Source organism: Oncorhynchus mykiss, chromosome 28, assembly GCF_013265735.2.
Source record: "Oncorhynchus mykiss isolate Arlee chromosome 28, USDA_OmykA_1.1, whole genome shotgun sequence".
Classification (NCBI taxonomy): domain Eukaryota; kingdom Metazoa; phylum Chordata; class Actinopteri; order Salmoniformes; family Salmonidae; genus Oncorhynchus; species Oncorhynchus mykiss.
In genome coordinates, this window is record NC_048592.1 from 26,714,074 (window position 1) to 26,741,871 (window position 27,798).

General features: G+C 45.0%; 1 protein-coding gene across 11 annotated transcripts; it reads right to left on the reverse strand.

Moving 5' to 3' along the window:
• Positions 1 to 519: 519 nt before the first annotated feature.
• On the reverse strand, positions 520 to 27,798 carry LOC110508801 (period circadian protein homolog 2). Of its 11 annotated transcripts, none has more exons than XM_021589633.2 (21): positions 27,598 to 27,792; positions 21,893 to 22,505; positions 19,476 to 19,726; positions 19,198 to 19,319; positions 18,701 to 18,902; positions 18,033 to 18,084; positions 17,508 to 17,650; positions 17,280 to 17,358; positions 15,842 to 15,948; positions 15,559 to 15,712; positions 15,066 to 15,360; positions 14,750 to 14,861; positions 14,286 to 14,481; positions 13,705 to 13,823; positions 12,109 to 12,339; positions 11,305 to 11,559; positions 9,588 to 10,594; positions 3,354 to 3,573; positions 2,867 to 3,035; positions 1,652 to 1,802; positions 520 to 1,405 (listed from the first exon to the last, which is right to left on the reverse strand). In XM_021589633.2, the coding sequence occupies exons 2-21, from the start codon at positions 22,381 to 22,383 to the stop codon at positions 1,226 to 1,228; spliced, it is 4,536 nt and encodes a 1,511-aa protein (XP_021445308.2). In that variant the 5' UTR covers positions 22,384 to 22,505; positions 27,598 to 27,792; the 3' UTR covers positions 520 to 1,225. The 11 variants fall into 11 exon arrangements, 9 of the variants coding, with proteins under 9 accessions (XP_021445308.2, XP_021445303.2, XP_021445307.2 ...); XM_021589628.2 differs by having other exon boundaries at positions 11,293 to 11,559; positions 27,598 to 27,791; XM_021589632.2 differs by having other exon boundaries at positions 11,293 to 11,559; positions 14,286 to 14,478; positions 14,750 to 14,858; positions 27,598 to 27,790.

Genomic DNA, 27,798 nt, shown 5'->3' on the forward strand with positions numbered 1-27,798 from the left:
GTAGTCAATGATCAGCATTCTTACATAGGTATTCCTCTTGTCCAGATGGGATAGGGCAGTGTGCAGTGCGATGGCGATTGCATCATCTGTGGACCTGTTGGTGCGGTATGCAAACTGAAGTGGGTCTAGCGTGGCCGGTGAGGTGGAGGTGATCATTGACTAGTCTTTCAAAGCACTTCATGATGACAGAAGTGAGTGCTACGGGGTGGTAGTCATTTAGTTCAGTTATCTTTGCCTTCTTGGGTACAGGAACAATGGTGGCCATCTTGAAGCATGTGGGGACAAAAGACTGAGATAGGGAGTGATTGAATATGTCAGTAAACACACCGTAAACACATGTATATTGGTCCTAGTTCTCTTATGCTGGTTTCTTCCTATATTTATATTGTGAGACTCAGAACATAGAAACACATATACTGTACATATGCTTTCCTAGCATATATTATTATCTGGTATAAAAATAGAGTATCTCTTTGAAACCATTGGGGGTAAAAAAACATTTCACCAACCATTTACCGATGCTTCAAATTATATTTATTTTTCTCATATTGAGAGACAGTTGAAAAACAGCAAGTCCACTACATATTCTTGGCTACCATCAACACAAAAACAAGACTATAAGTCTTAAACTTCAGTGAAAGTATTACTTTTAATCAGTGAAACAACACAGGAAAAGAGATGGATGGAATTGAAAGAACAGTGTTTTGCACACACTGGAACTCACCCATTTGACATTTTAGTAATTTAGCAGACGCTCGTATCCAGAGTGACTTACAAAAGGAATTAGGGTTAAGTGCCTTGCTCAAAGGCACCTCGATAGATTTTTCACCTAGTCGGCTCGCCGATACAAACCAGCGACCTTCGGTTACTGGCCGAGTGCTAGGCTACCTGCCCACCGCTAGGTTACCTGCCTAACCTCAATCTCATTTTATTTTTCTCTCTCTCACACATTCACACACAGAAAATGAATTGACCAAGTGGGCCGTTGGTCTCTCAGGCTGTAGCAGAGTTTCCATACGGTTTAGCTGGTTGTGGAAAAGGTGTGTACCACCAGCAGGACACATGCAGTACTAGATAGTCCAATATGGTAATTCCCTGGTCAGGGACAGCTGTTGGTCTGAGGGTGGGACCTGGTCAATAATTGATGTCGCTTGAGAACGAGTCTTGGGAGGAAGTGCTGATGTTACAATCAACAGCTGAGGGTGGATTCAGGGTGTGGATGTGGCTATGATGATCCAAGGCCAGAAGAGGGACAAGGGCAGGTGTCTGTGTTTAAGGGCTCCTCGCCGGGCTTCCTGGAGGGGCTGACCTCGCCTGTCTCAGTCCCTGTGTCTCCCATGTCTAGGTCAGGCGGCTCCTCAGACATCACTGCCTCTGGAGCATCCTCCTCAAAGCACACACAGGCCTAAACAAAACAACAACACACACATTTCTGTTAGTTAATGTTAGACTTGCTTTTGACAAACGTGAATGACTGCCCATAGTATAAAAGAGAGAGTAAGAGAGAGTGAAAGAAGGAGAAAGAGAAAAAGAAAGGAAGAGAGTGATTGTGAAAAAGAGAGAGGGAGGAAAGAGAGAGGAAGAAAAAGAGAGAGCGTTAAAAGAGAAAGCAATAGAGCGAGAGAGCCGTAAAGAGAAAGAGAGAGGTCACCTTGACGTCCATGACCTTGGGCAGCCCTCCACTCCTCATCCAGGGGTAGACCTCTACCAGTTCCCTCTGCTGCTCCCCAGTGAAGCACGGCTGACTCTTCTGCATCCCACGCAGCCTCTCTCTGTCCTCTCTGAGCAACCTCTCGATGCCCCTGAGTAGGCCAAGGGACATACACACTCAGTATTCTGAACCATGGGACCTATGTCACCAGGGAAAAGATACTCAAACAGTAAGAATACTATTGGACATACAGGTAATTGGGTATTGGGCATTAGGGTGTCAGGAAAGGTAGGTCTGGTTAGTGGTTGAAAAATGTGTATTTGGTATGAGGGAGTCATGGGTATCAGATGACAATTTGATATAATTGATCTTCATGGTTAACTAGATTGGGTGTCTGGTACCTGGAGAGTTTAAGAAACCACACATTTCCTCTCAATCCACCTTGTCTAACAACTGTGGGTCTTTGTGTGAAAGCCCCATCTGGTGGACATAAGTCAGAACTGCAATTTTACTTTAATATTAGCAAAGCTTTTAACACAAATGGTCAATTCTAATTCAGCATGCCAGGTGAATATGGGAAGGGAGTGGGAAACAACAAGGGTGTACAGTGCAATGTACTAGGAAAGTATTTCCCAAAGGTCTAGAGTGCTGTGTCCCATCTAAACATTTTCTTATGGCCTACCAGAAAATATCCAACAAATTTTTAAAACCCCAGCATTCACAGCCACTCATCATGCCCTGGGTAGAAGTTGCCTGTAGTCACAGATCTAGGATCAGTTTATCCTCCCCCATCCCAAATCCCAAACTGACCCCAGATCTGCATCCACAGACAACTTTCTCTTACTCCAGGGCACATTGCGAGCTGCCTCTCTCCTGTCTCCTCCAACTCACCGCGAGGGCACCAGATGTTTTATTATTATTTATTTAACCTTTTTTTAAGTAGGCAAGTCAGTTAAGAACAAATTCTTATTTACAATGACGGCCTACCCCGGCCGAACCCGGATGACGCTGGGCCAATTGTGCGCTGCCCTATGTGACTCCCAATCATTGCTGGTTGTGATACGGCCTGGAATCAAACCAGGGTCTGTAGTGATGCCTCTACTACTGAGATGCAGTGCCTCAGACCGCTGCGCCACTCGGGAACCCTGATAGGTCAACATGACCTTGTTGTCAGTGTTGGGGGTGACCAAACACAGCGGGTCCTGCAGTACATACTTGTCATGTTGGCCCTGCTCCATCTCCATTGGCCGCACCTCCATGACACTACTGCTTCTCCCACTATCGCAGCCGGTGGAGTGCCCTTTGACCTTCTGGCTGCTGTTCCGGGAGGAATCCACGCTGCCATAGTAGTTTCTGATCTTTTTGCTGGTGTGGCTGCTGCATACTTGGGGGGGAGAATAACAAAACAGAGTTAGGATATTTTACTTTTGAATCACCAGAGTTCTAGTCTCAAGTGCTTTATACATGAAGCAACAAATGGTTGAATGTAATGTCTTGCTGCCATGTCCTTCTGTCATATGTTTGTTATTGTCCCTGCCAGTCTTGTTCAGAAAATATGCCTAATAATAGGTTTTACAGTTTTAGATGGGAAAAACCCCTCTATATGGTTACAGGAGTTAAGTTTGGTACAGTGGAAGTGACTGGGATAGGATCAAATGTCTTACAAACGTACAAAAGGTCTAGGGTAGGTGTGTGTACAGACCTGTGCCATTGCCAGATACACCACTAGTTGACGTTCCTCTAGCTGACTTTCTACATCCCGAAGTCCTGCTATTATTAGACTTTCCACTGTTAGACGTTCTAGCTGAGGTTCCACAGTCATTGGACCTTGAACCCATGGACCCTGAGGTGGCTGAGTGAGAGTCTGAATGGAGCAGGATGTCAAGCATGTCGCTAGGATTACCGTCGCCTGGCGAACTCACCTGCAAGACAGAGGTCAAAGGAAAGGTCAACAAACAGAAGGTCCACTCAAGTCGTATTGGTCTCTTTTTTCTTTAATCAGTCCCATCCTTTCTTTCTCCGCTCCTTTAACTCCATATCATGATCTGAGAGGCACCTCAACCATATTGTCCTGAAATATTAATCCAGCAGAGACCCGTTTTACAGTAACTACGGTAACTTTTCTTTTGTGCATTTTCACAATGGAGGAACTGGAAGTTTAGTGAAGCCACACCAATCCAGCCATACTTCTCCTGACACGTTGGCAAAATTTGATTTACCTTCATGCCAAAAGTCATCTTTTTTCGAATGAATTTTTACGATATAGCCGATTTTGACTTGCAGCTGGCCCATCTAGCGGAAATTTCTCAGCTCTGCCTCAAGGGCAACATTCATAACAATAAACATCAACCTGCAGAGCAGACAGAGCTGGGATTTAAAGGGATACTTCAGGATTTTGGCAATGAGGCCCTTTATCTACTTCCCCAGAGTCAGATGAATACCATTTTTCTTTTTCTGTGTCCAGTATGAAGGAAGGTAGAGGTAGTTTCACGAGCCCATGTTAACATAGACTTCCAGTCATTGTGCTAACGCTAGTTAACATTGGCTATACACTACTTCTAACTTCCTTCATACTGGACATAGAGACATAAAAATGGTATCCATGAGTTCGTCTGACTCTGTCGAAGCAGATAAAGGGCCTCAATGCCAAAAAATACTGAAGTATCCCTTGAACACCCGTGGCATGTTTCCACTGTTTTGACCGATTTTGATGTCAAAATATGCTTAAAAACTATAGTTTGTGCCTTTAAAGTCGTACTCCAGCCTCCTTTTCAGACCAAAAGAATTGGTGAAACTATAACATCATATCACAGTAAAAGCATTCTTAAAATATTGAGGAAATGGCCTCCCGGGTGGCGCAGTGGTTAAGGGCGCTGTACTGCAGCGCCAGCTGTGCCATCAGAGTTCCTGGGTGCGCGCCCAGGCTCTGTCGTAACCGGCCGCGACCGGGAGGTCCATGGGGCGACGCACAATTGGCCTAGAGGTGCCCGGGTTAGGGAGGGCTTGGTCGGTAGGGGTGTCCTTGTCTCATCGCGCACCAGCGACTCCTGTGGCGGGCTGGGCGCAGTGTGCGCTAGCCAAGGTGGCCAGGTGCACGGTGTTTCCTCCGGCGCATTGGTGAGGCTGGCTTCCGGGTTGGATGCGTGCTGTGTTAAGAAGCAGTGCGGCTTGGTTGGGTTGTGTATCGGAGGACGCATGACTTTCAACCTTCGTCTCTCCCAAGCCCGTACGGGAGTTGTAGCGATGAGACAAGATAGTAGCTACTACAACAATTGGATACCACGAAAAAGGGCTAAAATAAAACAAAAATATTGAGGAAAATGTCAAATGAATCTATAGCCTATGTGCCGGACCGCCACTTGGCTGCCAGCTGAAGACAATATAGGATTGACTTAATACCTTACGGATTAAGCAGCCTTTTATACATCCTAACCCTAGCCTAACACCTCCAGGCTAAAAACAACACTTTCGTAGTGTTGCTGCGATTCTAGGGAATCTCAACATTACTGCATTACATTACATTATAACCTCACACCCACTCTGTTATTTTTTATTACAATGTTTTTATTTCACCTTTATTTAACCAGGTAGGCCATTTGAGAACAAGTTCTCATTTACAACTGCAACCTGGCCAAGATAAAGGGAAGTAGTGCGACACAAACAACAACACAGAGTTACACATGGAATAAACAAGCGTACAGTCAATAACACAATAGAAAAAGTCTATATACAGAGTGTGCAAATGGAGTGAGGAGGTAAGGCAATAAATAGACAATAGTAGCGAAGTAATAACAATTTAGCACATTAACACTGGAGTGATAGATGTGCAGATGATGATGTGCAAGTAGAAATACTGGTGTGCAAAAGAGCAAAAAAGTAAATAAAAACAATATGGGGATGAGGTAGGTAGATTGGATGGGCTATTTACAGGTGCAGCGATCGGTAAGCTGCTCTGACAGCTGATGCTTAAAGTTAGTGAGGGAGATATGTCTCCAACTTCAGCTATTTTTGCAATTTGTTCCAGTCATTCGCAGCAGAGAACTGGAAGGAAAGGCGGCCTAAGGAGGTGTTGGCTTTGGGGATGATCAGTGAGATATACCTGCTGGAGCGCGTGCTACGGGTGGGTGTTGCTATGGTAACCAGTGAGCTGAGATAAGACGGAGCTTTACCTAGCAAAAATGTATAGATGACCTGGAGCCAGTGGGTCTGGACGAATATGTAGCGAGGGCCAGCCGACGAGAGCAGACAGGTCGCAGTGGTGGAATAGCACTGTGATAGACTGCATCCAGTTTGCTAAGTAGAGTGTTGGGGGCTATTTTGTAAATGACATCGCCAAAGTCGAGGACAGGTAGGATAGTCAGTTTTACGAGGGTATGTTTGGCAGCGTGAGTGAAGGAGGATTTGTTGTGAAATAGGATGCCGATTTTGGATTGGAGATGTTTAATGAGTCTAGAAGGAGAGTTTACAATCTAGCCAGACACCAGACCAGACAGCCAGACATTTGTACTTGTCAGAACCGTCCAGAGTACTGATGCTAGTTGAGGGGAGGGGGGGGGGGGGCAGCGATTGGTTAAAGAGCATGCATTAAGTTTAACTAGCATTTAAGAGCAGTTGGAGGCCACAGAAGGAGTGTTGTATGGCATTGAAGCTCGTTTGGAGGTTTGTTAACACAGTGTCCAAAGAAGGGCGAGATCTATAAAGAATGGTGTCATTTGCGTAGAGGTGTATCAGGGAATCACCCGCAGCAAGAGCGACATCGTTGATACAGTGCCTTGCGAAAGTATTCGGCCCCCTTGAACTTTGCGACCTTTTGCCACATTTCAGGCTTCAAACATAAAGATATAAAACTGTATTTTTTTGTGAAGAATCAACAACAAGTGGGACACAATCATGAAGTGGAACGACATTTATTGGATATTTCAAACTTTTTTAACAAATCAAAAACTGAAAAATTGGGCGTGCAAAATTATTCAGCCCCCTTAAGTTAATACTTTGTAGCGCCACCTTTTGCTGCGATTACAGCTGTAAGTCGCTTGGGGTATGTCTCTATCAGTTTTGCACATCGAGATTCTGAATTTTTTTCCCATTCCTCCTTGCAAAACAGCTCGAGCTCAGTGAGGTTGGATGGAGAGCATTTGTGAACAGCAGTTTTCAGTTCTTTCCACAGATTCTCGATTGGATTCAGGTCTGGACTTTGACTTGGCCATTCTAACACCTGGATATGTTTATTTCTGAACCATTCCATTGTAGATTTTGCTTTATGTTTTGGATCATTGTCTTGTTGGAAGACAAATCTCTGTCCCAGTCTCAGGTCTTTTGCAGACTCCATCAGGTTTTCTCCCAGAATGGTCCTGTATTTGGCTCCATCCATCTTCCCATCTTCCCATCAATTTTAACCATCTTCCCTGTCCCTGCTGAAGAAAACCAGGCCCAAACCATGATGCTGCCACCACCATGTTTGACAGTGGGACATAACAACATAACGTTTTGCATTGTTGCCAAAAAGTTCAATTTTGGTTTCATCTGACCAGAGCACCTTCTTCCACATGTTTGGTGTGTATCCCAGGTGGCTTGTGGCAAACTTTAAACAACACTTTTTATGGAAATCTTTAAGAATTGGCTTTCTTCTTGCCACTCTTCTATAAAGGCCAGATTTGTGCAATATACGACTGATTGTTGTCCTATGGACAGAGTCTCCCACCTCAGCTGTAGATCTCTGCAGTTCATCCAGAGTGATCATGGGCCTCTTGGCTGCATCTCTGATCAGTCTTCTCCTTGTATGAGCTGAAAGTTTAGAGGGACGGCCAGGTCTTGGTAGATTTGCAGTGGTCTGATACTCCTTCCATTTCAATATTATCGCTTGCACAGTGCTCCTTGGGATGTTTAAAGCTTGGGAAATATTTTTGTATCCAAATCCGGCTTTAAACTTCTTCACAACAGTATCTCGGACCTGCCTGGTGTGTTCCTTGTTCTTCATGATGCTCTCTGCGCTTTTAACGGACCTCTGAGACTATCACAGTGCAGGTGCATTTATACGGAGACATGATTACACACAGGTGGATTGTATTTATCATCATTAGTCATTTAGGTCAACATTGGATCATTCAGAGATCCTCACTGAACTTCTGGAGAGAGTTTGCTGCACTGAAAGTAAAGGGGCTGAATAATTTTGCACGCCCAATTTTTCAGTTTTTGATTTGTTAAAAAAGTTTGAAATATCCAATAAATGTCGTTCCACTTCATGATTGTGTCCCACTTGTTGTTGATTCTTCACAAAAAAATACAGTTTTATATCTTTATGTTTGAAGCCTGAAATGTGGCAAAAGGTCGCAAAGTTCAAGGGGGCCGAATACTTTCGCAAGGCACTGTATATACAGAGAAAAGAGTCAGCCCGATAACTGAACATTGTGGTACCCCCAGAGGTCCGGACAACAGGCCCTCCGATTTGACACACTGAACTCTATCTGAGAAGTAGTTGGTGAACCAGGCGAGGTAGTCATTTGAGAAACCAAGGCTGTTGAGTCTGCCGATATGAATACGGTGATTGACATAGTCGAAAGCCTTAGCCAGGTCGTTGAAGACAGCTGCACAGCACTGTCTTCATTTATGATATCGTTTAGTACCTTGAGCGTGGCTGAGATGCACCCGTGACCAGCTCGGAAACCGGATTGCACAGTGGAGAAGGTACGGTGGGATTCGAAATGGCTTAATAACTTGGCTTTCGAAGACTTTAGAAAGGCACGGCAGGATGAACATAGGTCTGTAACAGTTTGGGTCGAGACTGTCACCCCCTTTGAAGAGGGGGATGACCGCGGCAGCTTTCCAATCTTTAGGGATCTCAGACGATACAAAAGAGACGTTGAACAGACCGATAATAGGGGTTGCAACAATGGCAGCGGATCATTTTAGAAAGAGAGGGTCCAGATTGTTTAGCCAAGCTGATTTGTACGGGTCCAGGTTTGGCAGCTCTTTCAGAACATCTGCTATCTGGATTTGGGTGAAGGAGAAGCTGGGGAGGCTTGGGCAAGTAGCTGCGAGGGGTGCGGAGCTGTTGGCCGGGGTTGGGGTAGCCAGGAGGAAAGCATGGCCAGCCGTAGAGAAATGCTTATTGAAATTCTCGATTATCGTGGATTTATCGGTGGTGACAGTGTTTGCTAGCCTCAGTGCAGTGGGCAGCTGGGAGGAGGTGCTCTTATTCTCCATGGGCTTTACAGTGTTCCAAAACTTTTTGGAGTTAGAGCTACAGGATGCAAATTTCTGTTGGAAAACGCTATCCTTTGCTTTCCTAACTGACTGCGTGTATTGGTTCCTGACTTCCCTGAAAAGTTGCATATCGTGGGGACTATTCGATGCTAGTGCAATCCGCCACAGGATGTTTTTGTGCAGGTCAAGGGCAGTCAGGTCTGGAGTGAACCAAGGGCTATATCTGTTCTTAGTTCTACATTTTTTGAAAGGGGCATGCTTATTTAAGATGTTAAGGAAATTACTTTTAAAGAACCACCAGGCATCTTCTACTGACGGGATGAGGTCAATATCCTTTCAGGATGCCCAGACCAGGTCGATTAGAAAGGACTGCTCGCAGAAGTGTTCTAGGGAGCGTTTGACAGTGATGAGTGGAGGTCGTTTGACCGCGGACCCATAGTGGATGCAGGCAGTGAGGCAGTGATCGCTGAGATCCTGATTGAAAACAGCAGAGGTGTATTTGGAGGGCAAGTTGGTCAGGATAATATCTATAAGGGTAACCATGTTTACGTATTTAGGGTTGTACCTGGTGGGTTCCTTGATAATTTGTGTGCGTTGAGGGCATCTAGCTTAGATTGTAGGACAGGGGGTTGGATAAAACTATAGAAAATAGAAACATGGGAGGGAGAGAGACAAAAAGCTAAAGAAAGAGAAGACAGTAGGGGGAAAGACAACGAACAGGGTTATGTCCTACCTGCTGAAGCGTGATCTTCTCCATGGCTTGGCAGACCACACTCCTTCCCTTATCGCGGAAGGTGTTATTCCCCGGTGGATCACCACTGGAGGGCGCTACCACCATGCTGTGCTGCCTCTCCAGGGAGCATGGTGTCTCCTCCAGCTGCAGTAAGTTGAGCTGCAGGGGTGAGCTGCATGGTGACTGGAACACTGGAGGGGAGGACACTTGGACCCTGCCGTCCATGGACCCAGGTGTGGAGCCCCGAGACTGGGTGGTTTCCCCAGAAGGCTTGGGGGGCTCCATGGCCATGGAAGAGAAAGGCTGGGTGGGAATTGGGAAGCCTGTCTGGGGGGCTAAAGGGTTCTGGCCCGGGAACTGGGCCTGGCTGGTGGAGGATGACTGTGGTGGGAAGGGAAGAGATGTCTGAAGGGGGAAAGGCTGCGGCTGTGCCAGGAAGGGACCCTGGGCAGGGAAGGTGAGGGATGTCTGTGGGAGGAAGGGCTGTGGCTGGGAGGAGTATCCTGCCGTCTCGACCTGGTAAAAAGGCTGCTGTCCTGGAGCCCCGCTCCCCATTTGAGGGAACATGTAGTTGGGGAGAACCAGAGCCACCACAGGGGTCACCATGGGAGTAGAGAAGGGGGAGGGCTGGATGTTTGGTGCCGGGCACTGGGGATTCTGGTTGCACTGACTGTCGCCGAAGCCTGGCATTGAATTCTCAAGGCTGGTAGGCATGGTTCCAGCCATGGTGCCCACCCCGGGGTAGACCTGGAGAGGGAAGGCTGGCACTATGTTGGGGTAGGCCAGGGGCGGCAAGGTGGACTGGGAGGAGTTGGAGGGGGACCAGGAGGTTTGGTTGAGGCCCTGATTGAGGAGGTGGGGTCGGGGCTGCTGCTGTCTCTTCCTATGGGACAAAGAACTATCGGACAACTCGTTCTGTTTTACCCACTTGGACTTGGTTTTCTTGTTGCGTCCACTTCTACGGGCAGCGGGTTCGGCCTGCCTGCATGGGCGCACAGTGGGCACAGCTGGAGAGGGGGAAAGAGCGGGGGAAGAGAGAAAAAGAAGGTTAGATGACATTATGTATTTGACTGTGAGAAGTTGAGTGTATGAAAGCATTAAGGTACTGTGTGTGTCTGTGTTGAATTGTACTAGCCTATGTCTACAAGCTATATTGAGTTTGTATTGTATTGTACTGTATTGTAATGTACTGTAATGTGTTGTATTGTATTGTAATGTATTGTATTGTAATGTATTGTAATGTATTGTATTGTTTTGTATTGTAATGTAACGTATTGTATTGTAATGTATTGTATTGTACTGTATTGTAATGTATTGTACTGTATTGTGTGTAATTTATTGTTTTGTATTGTAATGTAACGTATTGTATTGTAATGTATTGTAATGTAACGTATTGTAATGTATTGTAATGTATTGTAATGTAACATAATGTAACGTATTGTAACGTATTGTATTGTATTGTAATGTATTGTACTGTATTGTATTGTACTGTATTGTGTGTAATTTATTGTCTTGTATTGTAATGTAACGTATTGTATTGTAATGTATTGTATTGTACTGTACTGTATTGTAATGTATTGTACTGTATTGTGTGTAATTTATTGTTTTGTATTGTAATGTAACGTATTGTATTGTAATGTATTGTATTGTACTGTATTGTATTGTACTGTATTGTGTGTAAAGCGTGTTCGCTGCTGCACTCTACCATCAGTGGCACCTTGTCCCTTCTGGCGCTCCAGGTATTGGGAACAGTTCGCCTGGAAGACCTGGACTCCCTGAAGCTCCCTGAAGCGACACAGGAAGGCCTGCTGCTCTCTCTGGGTGTGGGTTGCTAGGACCTGCTTGGTCAGACCCAGCTTTTTATAGGGCTCCCTCTGCAGGCTGGAAGGTGAAACAGCACTAGGAGGAGGCCCAGGAGTCTGGCTGACCCGCTCCACCGCCTCCCCACCACCAGATACATCCTCAATGATCTCTGTATGGAGAAAACAGATAGAGAAACACTAGTTCCAGCAGACAGCCATGGATGTACAAGTTAGATACAATATATACATAAAACATCCAACTGTTCAGGTCATAAAGAGAGCTGTGATACCCTCAGCAACATTGATATACATATATACAGTGATATACATTACAGTGATATACGTTACAAAGAAGCAGATAGGAAGATACATGCAGGACGCCAGTGTGTGCTAGGGTCATCTACTGTATATCATACATCATGGTATAGTCTCGTGGAACCAGATGAGTGTGAATCTCTGGGATTCTGGGAAGCGAGGTTATGCATGGCATATGTATCTTCTGGAAGATGCATGACCTCAGAGTACAGACATGATACTACACCAATGGTGTGCGATAACATTCAGTACACAACATCTAGCTACATCTATACCCACGGAGACACACACGTAGACACACACGTAGACACACACGTAGACACACACACACACACACACACACACAGAACCCACCACCACAAAAAAGAGCAAAAGACCAGAGAACGAGTCCATGTAGTGTATACCTGACTCGGGCTGCAGTTTCTTGTCTCCTACATGCACGATGGTGCTACTGTAGCTACACTGGCTTGTTATTGACACCACACTCTCGGTTTTGCTGCACAGTGGCACGGCGAGGGCTGCCAGGGAGGAGGAGCCCACTACCCCTGAGGCTGTGGTCGTAGCCTCAGTCTTTTTGTATGCGATGATGTCATCCACAGCGGTTAAACCAGGCTGAGCCTTATATAGCGCAGGGTCTGCCAGGGTGACAGGGAGAGACTGAGAGAGGGTGACTAGGAGAGTCACATATTAAGTCCCATAATCGTGGATTATAGAGAGTGAGAGAGAGAGAGAGAGAGAGAGAGAGAGAGAGAGAGTACACAGTGGCAGAATACCTGACTACTGTGACTGACCCAAACTTAAGGAAAGCTTTGACTATGTACAGACTCAGTGAGCATAGCCTTGCTATTGAGAAAAGCCGCCGTAGGCAGACATGGCTCTCAAGAGAAGACAGGCTATGTGCACACTGCCCACAAAATGAGGTGGAAACTGAACTGCACTTCCTAACCTCCTGCCCAATGTATGACCCTATTAGAGACACATATTTACCTCAGATTACACAGACCCACAAAGAATTCGAAAACAAACACAATTTGGATAAACTTCCATATCTACTGGGTGAAATTCCACAGTGTGACATCACAGCAGCATGATTTGTGACCTGTTGCCACAAGAAAAGGGCAACCAGTGAAGAACAAACACCATTGTAAATACAACCCATATTTATGCTTATTTATTTTTCCTTGTGTACTTTAACTTTAATATATATAATATGACATTTGTAATGTCTTTATTGTTTTGAAACTTCCTTATGTGTAATGTTTCTATTAATTTTTATTGTTTATTTCACTTTTGTATATTATCTACCTCACTTGCTTTGGCAATGTTAACACATGTTTCCCATGCCAATACAGCCCCTTGAATTGAATTGAGAGAGAGAGAGAGAGAGAGAGAGAGAGAGAGAGAGAGAGAGAGAGAGAGAGAGAGAGAAATTTGGCTGTCTGATTCAGTTGGTTAACCTGTCCAACAGAGATTTGGCATGAACTAAAAGATGAACTCTTCATAAATGAAGAGGTATAAATATTATATTTGATACAGTATATTTGTACATAATAAGTATTGATCTTTTGATAAATTGGTATGTGTTCATCCGTTCTGATTCCCTGGCGATCGGTGGAGCCAGATGGAATCTGCAGTGATGTTTCCCAACCAATGTATTACCAACGTTGTCACACCATATCTAATAAAGGTATCCGTGCCTATTCATCTAGCAGTATTATTTGGTTTGAATTGAATTCATCCCACAGGTATCTTCAATTTGAATGAAGAAATTAAGGAAATTCAAACTGTGTATCCAGTCTGAGATTTAATGATGACGGGCAATTCAATTCATGGTGCATTCAATGACTGGTAGAAATGGATAGCGGTGTAGGAAAGGTCACTTGCAATATAGGTTTCATGCAACATTATACCAACCATACTGTAGTCAAGAGTTGTACATGTTTTATTGTAAGTAATGGAGTAAAGCTAGATAACGTTAGTAGAACGTTGGTACAAGGTACCTTCAGATATCTGCATGCGGTTGTCCCCTCCTTTCTGCTTGTCCTCGTCTGAGGAAGTGTTGTCAGAAGAGTGGCACTTCCTCTTCCTAGCGATGGGAATGTTACAGCCCTCTAGATATCTGTCAAGAGACACAGGAGAGACCGCTTAACTTTCTATCTTCATCAAAAACAATAGCCCATGATGTAACTGCCATGAAATTGGGTAGCAGTAAGTTTAAATAGCAGCTACGTAGTACCTACCACTCTCCTTCCCACATAGCTACCCAGAAATACTACCTATAATTATTTTCCCCCATAAAAGACAAACTAAATGAATAGACAGATGACTGCCTAATGACAAGAGAGATGTTCAGCACAGGAGGCTGGTGAGAGAAGGACGGCTAATAATAATGTCAGGAACAGAGCGAATGAAATGGTATCAAACACCTGGAAACCATGAGTTTGACGTATTTGATACCATTCCACTGATTCCGCTCCAGGCATTACCACGAGCCTGTCAAATGAAGGTGCCACCAACCTCCTGTGATGTACAGATAAATGATGAGCAAGATTAATAAATAAGTGACTAGTTAGAAGCTGACCTGATGACGTTGTCCAGACAGCTGATCTGTTGGTAGGAGTAGACCGCCTGGTCGTTGACGGCCAGCTGCTCCTCCTGTACTGCAGGCCTGCAGTTCTCCAGGGGGGTGGCCCCACTGTCCCTCCAGCTCAGAGGTGCCACGGGGGCTGCAGTGTCCTTGAGACGCACCGCCGCGGGACTCTTCTGGAGGAACTCTGCTAGGGAGAGGGTAACGGTCAGGACTGGAATGGGCATGAATATGAACATTATGTTTACACCAGACTACACCCATTTAACATCACTCATGTATTAAACACACACATATACATCTCGCTCAACACATAAACACGCATTCATATCTGTACATCCACACACATCCACTCCCCACTTTACATGACCAAATGCACACACAAATGCACACTCCTCAAAAAGTATTTTTCCTGCAGATTGTAAATATTTCTGTTTTGGTTGTCTTGTGTGACTTACTGCCAGGGTTCTTCTTGGTCTCAGACCTGGCTGAGGAGGAGGCTTTGTAGATTTGTTGTTCCTGACTGTTCTGGAGGTGGATACCTTTACAGATCCCCTCAAATGACCTCTGCTGGGGAGGAGAGAAGAGACATGCTCACTATCATGGAGAGAGAGCGAGAGAGAGAGAGAGAGAGAGGGAGAGAGAGAGAGAGAGAGAGAGAGAGAGGGGAGGGAGGGAGAGAGAGAGAGAGAAAGAGGGGAGGGAGAAATAGACTGGGAAAAGTGAGAGCGAGAAAGAGATAGACAGGTAAAACAGAAGTAGAAGGGTACTCACAGGTTTGGCCCAGCTGCTCTCCCCCTCCTCCTCGATGCGTGTCCTGCTTGGGCTGCTACCATTGCTGTTGATGTTGATGTCTCTGGTTGAATGTGTGTTGCTCTCGCTGGTCATTCCCTGGGATGCTGCAAGGTGGTCGTTGCTTCCCACGTACCCACTGGAGCTAGTGCTGTGAACCGGCTGCAGTAGCAGTCTGTGGATCTGCTCAGTGATCTCCTGGACTTCAGAGTCCATGATCTTGGTCTCCATGAGGGCAGGGAGCGGGGCCTCGAACACATCCTCATTCACCGGGCCCCTTCCAGTGGAAACAACCATATTATCATTATTAGCAGTAATTTCTAGAACAATAGACACAGCATAAAAAATATTTTTTTGCCATTTAAAAAAATGATGCCAAGATACTGTAACACAAAAAAAGTGCTGAGCAGGGAGAAGTGCCAAGATACTAAAAATGTTCCAAGATAGGAAAACATTGTGCTAGGCAGACACTCACATGCGGACTGTGTGCCTCCCGATGATGAAAGAGACCTTACAGGTCCAGGGATTGACAAAGCTGGACCAGCTGGTGTCGATGATGGCGTACTCTCCGTTCCGTGTGCAGAACCTGATGGAGGAGTAGTCGAACGGCTGGCCAGCATACTGAAGGACTATGGATAGGAGAGAGAGAAAAGGGAATATAAATGTCACTAAAATATGCTGTAAAGGGACATTCCATTTGTTTTGTATGCAACCCAGTGATGTAATAATTGTTCATGTGTTGTTCTAGTTTTACTTACTCCTCTTGTGAATGGCCAACATGCTCTGCCTGTCATTGGGGTGCATGAGAAGAAGGACTGGGGTGCCAATCAGATCCTGGGGGAGGTAACCAAGGAGAGGAACAGCCCTGGAACACACACACACACAATGACATCATGAATCAGTGTACAGTATTATTACCCCAGGAGGTTGGTGGTACCTTAATTGGGAAGGACAGGCTCGTGGTAATGGCTGGAGCGCAATCAGTGGAATGGTATAAAAAAGGACCCTGGGACTACACACCTCCCTCTGCAACTGGATCCTGGACTTCCTGACGGGCCGTCACCAGGTGGTAAGGGTAGGCAACAATACATCTGCTACGCTGATCCTCAACACCGGGGACCCTCAGGGGTGTTTGTCCTCCTTTACTGCCTGTTCACCCACAACGCGTGACCAAGCACGACTCCAACACCATCATTAAGTTAGCAAACGACACAACAGTGGTAGGCCTGATCACCGACAACAATGAGACAGCCTATAGGGAGGAAGTCAGAGACCTGGCCGTGTGGTGCCAGGATAACAACCTCTCCCTCAACGTGATCAAGACAAAGGACATGATTGTGGACTACAAGAAAAGGAGGGCCGAACACGCCCCATTCACATCGACGGGGTTAAAGTGGAGTGGGTCGAGAGTTTCAAGTTCCATGGTGTCCACATTACCAACAAACTATCATGGTGCAAATGCACCAAGACAGTCATGAAGAGGGCACGACAAAACCTTTTCCCACTCAGGAGACTGAAAAGACTTGTCATGTGTCCCCAGATCCTAAAAAAAGTTATACAGCTGCACCATGGGGAGCATCCTGACCAGTTACATCACCGCCTGGTATGGCAACTGCTCGGCATCTGACCGTAAGGCGCTATAGAGGGTAGTACGTATGTCCCAATACATCACTGGAGCCAAGCTTCCTGCCATCGAGGACCTACTGTATATACTAGGTGGTGGTCAAAGACTCCAGGCCGCCAAATCATAGACTGCTCTCTCTGCTACCACACAGCCATAGTTCTGCCTACACGTACAAATGACCTCGACTAACCTGTACCCCCGCAAATTGACTCTGTACCTGTCCCCCCTGTATATAGCCTCGTTATTGTTATGTAATCTTATTGTGTTACTTTTTAATTTATTTTTTACTTGAGTTAATTTAGCAAATATTTATTGAACTGCATTGTTGGTTAAGGGCTTGTAAGTAAGCATTTCATGGTAAGATCTAAACCTGTTGTATTCGGCACTTGTGACAAATAACATTTGATTTGATTTGAAATACATCAAACACATTGTTTCAATGTGTTGGATGCCATTCAATTTTCTCTGTTCCAGCCATTATTATGAGCCGTCCTCCACTCAGCAGCCTCGACTGATTACTAGATCATAATCCCAATACAAACACAGTATCAGAAAAATGTTTGGTGTCTTGCCTCTCGTCCACATCCTGGAACACACAGCTAGGAGTGTGTGTGGTGGTGAAGATGCGCTTGTCGCTAGGAATTCTGGGAGCTGTAGGCAAATTAAAACACTGTTAACACCACTGTTCCCACACACTAATCACGTACTATCCACTGTTATACACTATTAAAGATGCAGTTTCAAAAGTATTCAAACAGGCACAACTCAGGTGTTGTGATGGCATTATGATTGGTTCTTACCCTCGTAGCCGGAATGCAACCTTTCAGCCAGTAGGAGGCAGCAGAGCTGGTTCTCAGAATGGACCTTGTCCTGCACCTTCATCAGGAAGGGGGTCATACGGAACGGGGAGTACTGCAGGTCCCCCTCACACTCCTTACCCCCACTACAGAACACAGGAGAGAGTGGACAAAGTCAGCAAGTCACTAAAGCAGCAACAAAACCATGAAAATATAGCCTATAGTATGATAATGATTGACGGTTTGTGTCAGTGGATTTCCCTTCTTCAGCAGCTATTTCACAGAGTTCAGCTCTACTACGCTACTTGGGTTTTTACCTGCCTCTTGGGAGCAGAGTTGAGCCGTAGTTTTACTTTAACAACAACTATGAATAGTGAGTGTGTGCATGTATACGTGTACGTGTGTGTCAGAGAGGAGCGAGATGAGACCAGCCGAGACTCAAACTAATTTAAATCTATCCATAGTGGAAAAAGGGAATGAATAGAAACGCAAAGAGAAGCTAGCACACGGTCATAGCCCTACACACACCTGATCCGACAGAAGAAGGATTTCTCCCGCATGCAATCCGACGGGGAGGACTCTGAAAAGAGAAGAGGGGAAGGGGAACATTTTTTTATTCAAAAGAAGCCTCTACTTCATCGGCTTACTGCCGACCCTCGCCTCAATGTTTCCATGCCTACACTACGCATGTTTCTCAAGCTCTTATTAATCCCTCTGTGTTACCTGGCTTTAGGGACTCTGTCATTGATTTGTATTGTTTAGCATGGCTGGCTAGGGTAGGGCGACTAGACTCATGTTTTCCTAGCAACGGTTCAGCGTGTGCTGTTTTAAATTAATTTGTTTTCCGATCATTATAACTACATGGGATTTGCCTGTAAAGAGTTGTGAGTGTCTCAAAAGAGTGCTATAGATTTCAAAATAATGATTCACTATCATTAGGACGGGGGACCACTCGTAAAGCCAGATGTAATGGGTAAACATGCATGTTTTCTTTTTCCACCCTACCTTAAATATTTTTGTGCACACCTTGTGATGTATCTAAAACTGTTTATAAACTGTCTATAAGAGGTTATAAGTTAAAGAGGGTGTTAGCTACCTGCTCCGGGGCACATGCTCCAGGAGGGAAGGCGGAAGGGCATGCTTATAAGTGTTTAACGACTCTCCGTGGTTCTAAGCGTTCGTAGAGGGGTCATTACCTGCTCCGGGGCACATGCTCCAGGAGGGCAGGCGGTAGCGCGTGGTGAAGCTGTAGAAAACACTGACGTCCTGGGGAGTCAGGAACTCCACAAACCTAGCGTCCTTGAAGACGCCCCTTTTACAGTTGAGGATAGAGGCAGCCTGGTCTGAGATGTAGACGATCTTCCCCGTGATCAGAGATATCGCAACCGCAAAGTTGTCCTGGAGGGACACACAGGAATACGTATGAGAAAAACATGCATATACAGTACACACACAGCTGCAAGCGTGGATTATTCCTAATCGCTGGGATATCTGATCTGTTGTTGTTCAGACACTGTATGTCAAATAAGGACAGAGATGGACACAGGTGTGGGTATGACTATGAGTCACGCTATCAATGTACTTTGGTATTGTTGGGGTTCTGTTTGCAACTGCTTTATGTATTTAAGGTAAAATTGTCTCTTTTTCATGCTTTGAAGGTGTATTCAGAGGAAAAAGGGTGTTAGTAACTTACATTGTTTTTGAGGGTGTACTCTGAGGTGATGCTGTCTATCTCCTTGATGGTGTAAGAGGACACACCCAGGCCGGATGGCTGACTGTTATTGGTCATCAACAGCTGGTAGTACTCCTCATTGGCTGAAATACAACAACACAAACCCACATTGGTTTCCTATTGGCCTTTTAAGATGCATTAGACAACAACAAACTATAATGTAATGATGCTAAATACATAATCAAATCACATGTTCAGGCTTACTACCCAGAATGCTTTGCGGTTGAGTTATCTCTTACCTTCCACCTGTTTGACACAGCGCAGGGCGTATTTCAGAGTGTTGAGGGAGCTGGACTTGTTGCCCTTGTTCCTCTTGTCAGCAGGAAGGTGGCGCTTGAGCTCCTTCAGGGTCCTGAGAAGCTCCTTCTGGGTCTTGGCCTTAGCTGACACCTCACTACTGCAGCCGCTGGTGGAGGGGTTGTCCTGCTCAGAACTCAGCAGGCTGAAAGCATTGGAACTACTGGGAGGAGAGGGGCTGTGGGAGTTAGAGCTGGGGAGACAGACAGACAGAGATTATTAATGACATCAAGTAACATGTTTTCATTGAGAATTGTTTCAAACCACTAGAATTAAATTGTTATAAGCAAAAGTGATACACTAAAAATAGACTCCAAAGCTACTACCATATACACGTATGCACCCATTGATGAATTATTTAGTTCCTCAATCGTGGACAATAAGTGGATTTCATGTTTATGACGAAGAGGGTATTTTCCACAATGTTTTAAATGAAATAGCAAAACAAAGTCCTTGAGTTTAGCATGAAATGAGTGGGTCCATTTCTTTGCCCATCTGGTACAATGGCTTGAAGTTTGCTCTACTTTTATTGTGTTCAGGAGAGTACAATGCTACAATGGTACATGGATACCGGAGCAGCTCTTAAAAATTATATTTGCCTTTTTGTTTTCCCCATCCACTCCGCAGTTGTCTGTGTTCCTGTCTCTGTAACATTCCACTCCTTGTACTCCGTAAAATGTGCCATCTTTGGCAAATAACACCTTGAGTGGAATGTAATAGCTGAACAAAGACTGGCAACCACGCTAACGCCACAGAGGATGCCAGGGGAATTCTACGCTGTTTCAATCTCAGGTCAGTCTGACTTTCCTGTCTTTGAAAGAGCATAATTACATCACCTAGTGGTCAAACAGGGAAATGGTTCCAATCGGGGACTTTAGAAACACTTAAAATAAGGGCAGTTTCATGTAGGATCACCCTGGCGTGACGTTTTGATTACCATGTAAATCTCTCTCAGACAAGGTGACTTATATCAATATATTTACTCTCAGATTTGAAAATGCTAATTAGCATCAAAGTATGGGGGAAATGAATGGTGGAAAAACGATTAGAACCCTTTTCCAGTTTGACCACAAGGTTTTATGGGTATTATGACTCTGTGGTACTCTATTGTGTCAAAGACGGGACGATGGCACAGGTAAACTGGATTGTGTGTGTGTGTGTGCGTTAATGTGTGTGTGAAAATATGTAGTAAGTATGAGCCAATGTGTGTTTTTGTGTCACAGGCATTAGCCTAAAGGCTTAGCAAGAGCGCTAATACATCCAAAAGCTATAAACAGCTGCTGAAGACAGCCAACTCATGAAATATAACTCAGGTGTATTTAAATAGAAATCACATTTAGAAATAGCCGTCCTAAGCATTTAGAGATCTAATTATATAAAAGAGAGCCACCTAAAGTATCAGCGGTATCTGCTTTTGGCATTAACAGAGTGGTCTGGCAAACGGTTGCAACTAATTATAGAGGTAGGTAAATAGAATAAGCTAAATATATAATGATAGTAAGAGCAGCTGTAGGCCTCCCCACTGTTGCAGTGGAGCTGACAGGTATTGTCACAGAGTGGAGACAGAAAGCGAAAGACAACTTCACCATATGACACACAAGTACTGCGACCTCTCAGCAAAAAAATACCTCGATCACTCTTTGCTTTTAACGAGAAGTTCCACACAATCAAGATGTGCTCCAGTGCCTTTCTCTTCAAAGAGTGTTTTCAGGTGTTTTTAGCCCAGCTGCTGAGAAATAAGGAGGGGGCTGAGTGTGTCATTAGGGTGGTGAAGTGGGCACCGCCATCCAATTACAACCACTCCATTGTCAGCTTCCATAAGTTCTCAATGGGGTCCATCATTACTTTCTATGGGGTTTTCACTTCTCTCTGTGAGGGTCTCACTTCCAATATGTGGTCCATCATTTCATGTGTATGGAGCAGCCTGCATGGGCACCATGGGGAGAGAAGTGAGAGACAGGGTGCCGCTGTCAGTATCTAGGGCATGTCAGATGTGGACCAGCATGTGCCAACAGAGGAAGATAGACGGATGGAGGGACCCTGATACAACATGAAAGACAGCCACCATCTCTAACGGCCTCAGAATGTGCTGCCAGTGAGGCATATTGATGTCAACCTACGTCAAACGGGGACACAGACACAACAACAGAGGATGATAAAAAAGACATGCATCATCATGTAGCCTTGGATTTAGATGGGATGTTGATGATGTGTGGTGTTGGATCAACTAATACTGTCAACTCTTCCTAGTCTGATGGGCTGCCGGCAAAATAAGACTGGTAAAAAAGTACCCATCTAGAAATGTTTAGTCTAGTCTAACCCCTCCCATAAACCAACTAAAGCACATCTGCTCACTTACCGCTTGTTGCTCCCAGATGACTCCAGGAGAGCCGAGTCTCTGCTGTTGCCATCAGAGCTACCCGTTGACTCGTTGCCGTGACTCTCGTTTCCATGGCTTCCGTGGCTCCCGTTGCCGTGTGACTCGGTCCCGCTGGATCCACTGCTCTTCATGTCCACGTCGTCGTGGAAGGAACATGAGCAGGCGCTCCTACGGCCAATGTGGGGTGAGGCCGAGGGGTCCTGGCAACTGCTGTCACTGCCTTCTGAGGCTAGACCCAGGCCTGGACCAACCTGGCTATAGCTGCTCCTACAATGAAGCTGGGCTATGGAGCTGCACCTTGAGACCACCCTGGGCATGGACCTGCACCCTGAGGCCCCCCTAGCCATGGACCTGCACCCGGAGGCCCCCCTAGCCATGGACCTGCACCCTGAGGCCCCCCTAGCCATGGAGCTGCACCCTGAGGCCCCCCTAGCCATGGAGCTGCAGTCTGGGTCTGAATTATCTGACATTAGAGGAAGGGAGGTGTGGTGTGTTGAGGGTTTAAACCAGAGAAGTGCTGAGTAGAGGATGGAGGAAGCAAAACTTAATCACCCCATTGTCCACAAGATGCCAAAGAGAATGGATGGATGAGCTGCAGTTTTTTGGAAGAGAGGAAGAGGAGGGTCAGTTAGCTACACTAGTTGTGACTATTTCTTACAATGTTAAAACCATTTAAGCGCACAATTAAATAAATCCCAGGAACAAATATATAATTTGATACAGTAGAATTCCTCTGAAGCTATCAGACAAGAAACACCTAGCCAAGAACCCCAAAGGTGTCACCTGCCCCTGTCTTCTGCCCTGTAACACAACAGAGCAGCTAGACATTGGCTATCCCAGTACCTAGATCAGTTCTATCTAGACCTCTGGGATCCACCCAAGTGAGGGCCTGGCCAGGGGATGGTCCATCAAAGCGGAACCACCCGACAGTTCTCCTTATTGGGGTAGCCCCCTGCCCTTTCTCCCCCTCTGGGGAGCTCAGTTGAACCTGTAACTTGTCTAGGCAGGGCTTGAGTCAGGCCAGCTCAGTGTATGAGTCTACTCCACTCTATCCTTTCAAATGATCTCCCAGTCCCTGACAGAGGATCTCCCAGTCCCTGACAGACATGAAACGTGCCAAACCAAGCCATTGTGTCCTGTAAACAGCAGTTGGCACGGCCGCGGTGGAAAAGTAACTCTCCTCTGCACTAAGTCCACATGCCTTCACGCAACACACTGTCCTCTCTGTAATTGACCAATTGAATTACCCCAATGCCCCCAATCAGTCATGAACGACACAATGCCCCCAATCAGTCATGAACGACACAATGCCACCAATCAGTCATGAACGACACAATGCCCCCAATCAGTCATGAACGACACAATGCCACCAATCAGTCATGAACGACACAATGCATCCAATCAGTAATGGAACGACACAATGCACCCAATCAGTCATGAATGACACAATGCCCACAATCAGTAATGTAACGACACAATGCCCCCAATCAGTAATGTAACGACACAATGCTGCCAGTCCGTCATGAACGACACAATACCCCCAGTCAGTCATGAACGACACAATGCCACACATCAGTTATGAACAACACAATGCCCCCCAATCAGTCATGAACAACACAATGCCCCCAATCAGTCATGTAACGCATTGGGCTGCTAACCAATGTCCTCTGGCTGAATCTACCACTGTCACTATAAGGTCATAAACATAATCAGCATAACTTTATGGTGTTGCATTAGTAGTCAATAAAGTAACTTAAACCATAAAGCATTATTGAACTGAACCACGCCGTGCTGGGGACAGGAGACGTGCTGTCATCATGGGACTATTGTAACTGAACGAGGTTGAACGTTTACAACACTCAGACTACTGACCCATTTCCTCCAAAATATCTTTATTACATTACTTCCTGACTACAGGAGCCTGAAATAGAAGAACATGGAAAGAACAACTACTGGTGTTTTGGGATGACAAAGATAAGCACACTTGTTCTTACACGACCTACTTTCACACTTACACTGCTGCTCATAGATTATTGATTAGATTCATTACTACCACTACACTGCTGCTCATATATTATTGATTAGATTCATTACTACCACTACACTGCTTCTAAAATGATTATTGATTAGATTCATTACTACCACTACACTGCTGCTAAAATTATTATTGATTAGATTCATTACTACCACTACACTGCTGCTAAAATTCTTTTTGATTAGATTCATTACTACCACTACGCCGCTGTTCATTGATTATTGATTAGATTCATTACTATCAGTTTGTCTCTGTGAATGGTTTGTCCTCTGACAAATCAACTGTACATTTTGGTGTTCCTCAAGGCTCTGTTTTAGGATCACTATTGTTTTCAGTATATATTTTACCTCTTGGTGATGTCATTCGGAAACATACTGTTAACTTTCACTGCTATGCGGACGATACACAGCTGTACATTTTGATGAAACATGGTGAAGCCCCAAAATAGCCATCCCTGGAAGTCTATGTTTCAGACATAAGGAAGTGGATGGCGGCAAATGTTCTTCTTTTAAACTCGGACAAAAAAGAGATGCTAGTTCTATGCACCAAGAAACAAATAGATCTTCTGTTGAATCTGACAATTAATCTTGATGGTTGTACAGTCGTCTCAAATAAAACTGTGAAGGACCTTGGCGTTACTCTGGACCATGATCTCTCTTTTGACGAACATACCAAGACTGTTTCAAGGACAGCTTTTTTCCATCTACGTAACATTACTAAAATCAGAAACTTTCTGTCCAAAAATTATGCAGAAAAATGAATCCATGCTTTGTCACTTCTAGGTTAGACTACTGCAATGCTCAACATTCCGGCTACCCGGATAAACCACTAAATAAACTTCAGTTAGTGCTAAACACGGCTGCTAGAATCTTGACTAGAACCAAAACATTTGATCACATTACTCCAGTGCTAGCCTCCCTACACTGGCTTCCTGATAAGGCCAGGGATGGTTTCAAGGTTTTACTGCAAACCTATAAAGCATTACATGGGCTTGCTCCTACCTTTCCGATTTGGTCCTGCTGTACATACCTACACGTACGCTACGGTCACAAGACGCAGGCCTCCTTATTGTCCGTAGAAATTCTAAGCAAACATCTGAAGGCAGGGCTTTCTCCTATAGAGCTCCATTTTTATGGAATGGTCTGCCTATCCATGTGAGAGACGCAGACTCGGTCTCAACCTTTTAAGTCTTTATTGAAGACTAGTCTGGCCCAGGAGTGTGAAGGTGAATGGAAAGGCACTGGAGCAACGAGCCGCTCTTGCTGTCTCTGCCTGGCCGGTTCCCCTCTCTCCACTGGGATTCTCTACCTCAAACCCTAATACAGGGTCTGAGTCACTGGCTTACTGGTGCTCTTCCATGCCATCCCTAGGTGGGGTGCGACACTTGAGTGTGTTGAGTCACTGACATGATCTTCCTGTCCGGGTTGGCACCCCCCTCCTGTTCGTGCCGTGGCGGAGATCTTCGTGGGCTATACTCGGACTTGTCTCAGGATAGTAAGTTGGTGGTTGAAGATATCCCTCTAGTGGTGTGGGAGCTGTGCTTTGGCAAAGTGGGTGTGGTTATATCCTGCCTGTTTGGACCTGTACGGGGGTATTGTCGGATGGGGCCACAGTGTCTTCCAACCCCTCCTGTCTCAGCCGCCAGTATTTATGCTGCGATAGTTTATGTGTCGGGGGCTAGGGTCAGTCTGTTATATCTGGAGTATTTCTCCTGTCTTATCCGGTGTCCTGTGTGAATTTAAGTATGCTCTCTCTAATTCTCTCTCTCTCTCTTTTTCTCTCTCTTTCTCTTTCTCTCGGAGGACCTGAGCCCTAGGACCATGCCTCAGGACTACTTGGCCTGATGACTCCTTGCTGTCCGCAGTCCACCTGGTCGTGCTGCTGCTCCAGTTTCAATTGTTCTGCCTGCAGCTAATGAACCCTGACCTGTTCACCGGATGTGCTACCTTGTCCCAGACCTGCTGTTTTCAACTCTCTAGAGACAGCAGGTACGGTAGAGATACTCTGAATGATTGGCTATGAAAAGTCAACTGACATTTACTCCTGAGGTGCTGACCTGTTGCACCCTCTACAACCACTGTGATTATTATTATTTGACCCTGCTGGTCATCTATGAACATTTGAACATCTTGGCCATGTTCTGTTATAATCTCCACCCAGTACAGCCGGAAGAGGACTGACCACCCCTCATAGCCTGGTTCCTCTCTAGGTTTCTTCCTAGGTTCCGGCCCTTCTAGGGAGTTTTTCCTAGCCACTGTGCTTCTACACCTGCATTGCTTGGTGTTTGGGGGTTTAGGCTGGGTTTCTGTACAGTACTTTGTGACATCAACTGTGAACCAACTAAATTAATTTGGGGACAGGTCAAAGCAATAACCCTCTTATAGGAAGCAATAACGTTTTATATGAAGTAATAACCCTGTTATACGGTAGTAATTAAGACATTTACTTATGCTGTACTTTCCACTGGTGCACCCCCTCATTTGTATATTAATGTAAAACTAAATAGAACACTGGTAAGTACTATAACCATGTAGTAGTAACACAGAAATGATAGGTGTAAAGTGTTGCCACTGTAAATATTTAAAAATAACGTAATGGAGAAGACTCATGTAGTGGGTTTCGTTAAGCATGTGTGGCCTATTGTGGTCTATGAGGGTTTACTGTATGCCTTTCACAAGCATTTCGGATTAGAAGGAGGTTCATTTTATTAATTGTGTATACATAATATTATAAATAATATAAATAAGTAGGTGAGGTGAGGCCACTGTAGCATTTACATATGTAGTTTAAACACTTCATTTTTATTTCAAAATGTACAAATAATCTAACTTGTTTGTAAATGTTAGACATCTTAGTAAGTAGGCTATTATTACTGAAGACTAATTTCGGATGAACAAAAAACATGAATCCTCCTCCATACCACCGACCTTATGATTGTGTCTCTCTAGCAAAGAAAAATCTCATCAAATTGGAAAATCACACACAGCGATTATTGTTTAGTTGGCTAAAGATGACTAAAAACAGGATACAACACCGGCTCCATGCGGTGGCGATTTTTCATTTAGGCCTAATGAACGTGTTATAAAACAGCGGCGCAAGGCACTCAGCCACTGTCTGGCTTGAAACAATCGAACCAGCCGCCTGGTCAGTTCATAATGTTTTGTACCAATGTTTCACCGCCAGAAAACACCGCAATAGACTGTCCTTTCAATGCACTAAGCATGTTTTTGAAAGATATCTGACACATGCAATGATGACTGATCACTCATCCTCACTCAAGCTTGATCATACAGAGGGCAAACATTTGTTATTGTTTTGCATAATTGTTTCGATGTATTGTTTCTATGACTATGGCACAGGCTGCGTACAGTCCAGCCGTAGACATGTAAGGAGCGTAACTAACAGTCAGTGGGCAGGGCTTACTGTCCCACTATGACCCGCACACTGACAGTCATGCAACGCAACTTTCAAACTCCTTTTAAATATATATATTTTTTTGTAAAACCCACCAAGGCGTGTTATAATAAAGATGTATATATGCTATGACCACTCCCAGAGTTTCGAAGACGTAGGCTTTCGCGATACAGTTGAAAATCCCCCACAAACACCAAACCATAGGAGCCAACAAAAATATCACAAATTCACCAACCTGCCAGTTAAAGTAGATTATCGTCTCTTTTCTGTGATTTCAACGACTTCTGTTGGTTTGCAAAACTAATCGTTTTATTTTGCTTCCCGGTAATTCAGGCTTTGGTTTGACACACTACACTACTCTACACCTAGCGTTCGAGTTTCGTCATAGTCATATCCCTAGCGCTTTAGAGTGACCTCATTTTGAGCTCCGCCCTTA

Bases quoted from the DNA above. Each gene is read 5' to 3' on its own strand.
- LOC110508801 (XM_021589628.2), bottom strand. From the start codon at position 22,383: ATGTCAGATAATTCAGACCCAGACTGCAGCTCCATGGCTAGGGGGGCC. The intron at 18,903-19,197 runs GTAAGTTACTAA...GTGTCCCTCCAG, and splicing joins AGTACACCCTCAAAAACAAT to GACAACTTTGCGGTTGCGAT. The intron at 12,340-13,704 runs GTACCTTGTACC...TCACCCTGGCAG, and splicing joins CCGCATGCAGATATCTGAAG to ACCCTGCGCTATATAAGGCT.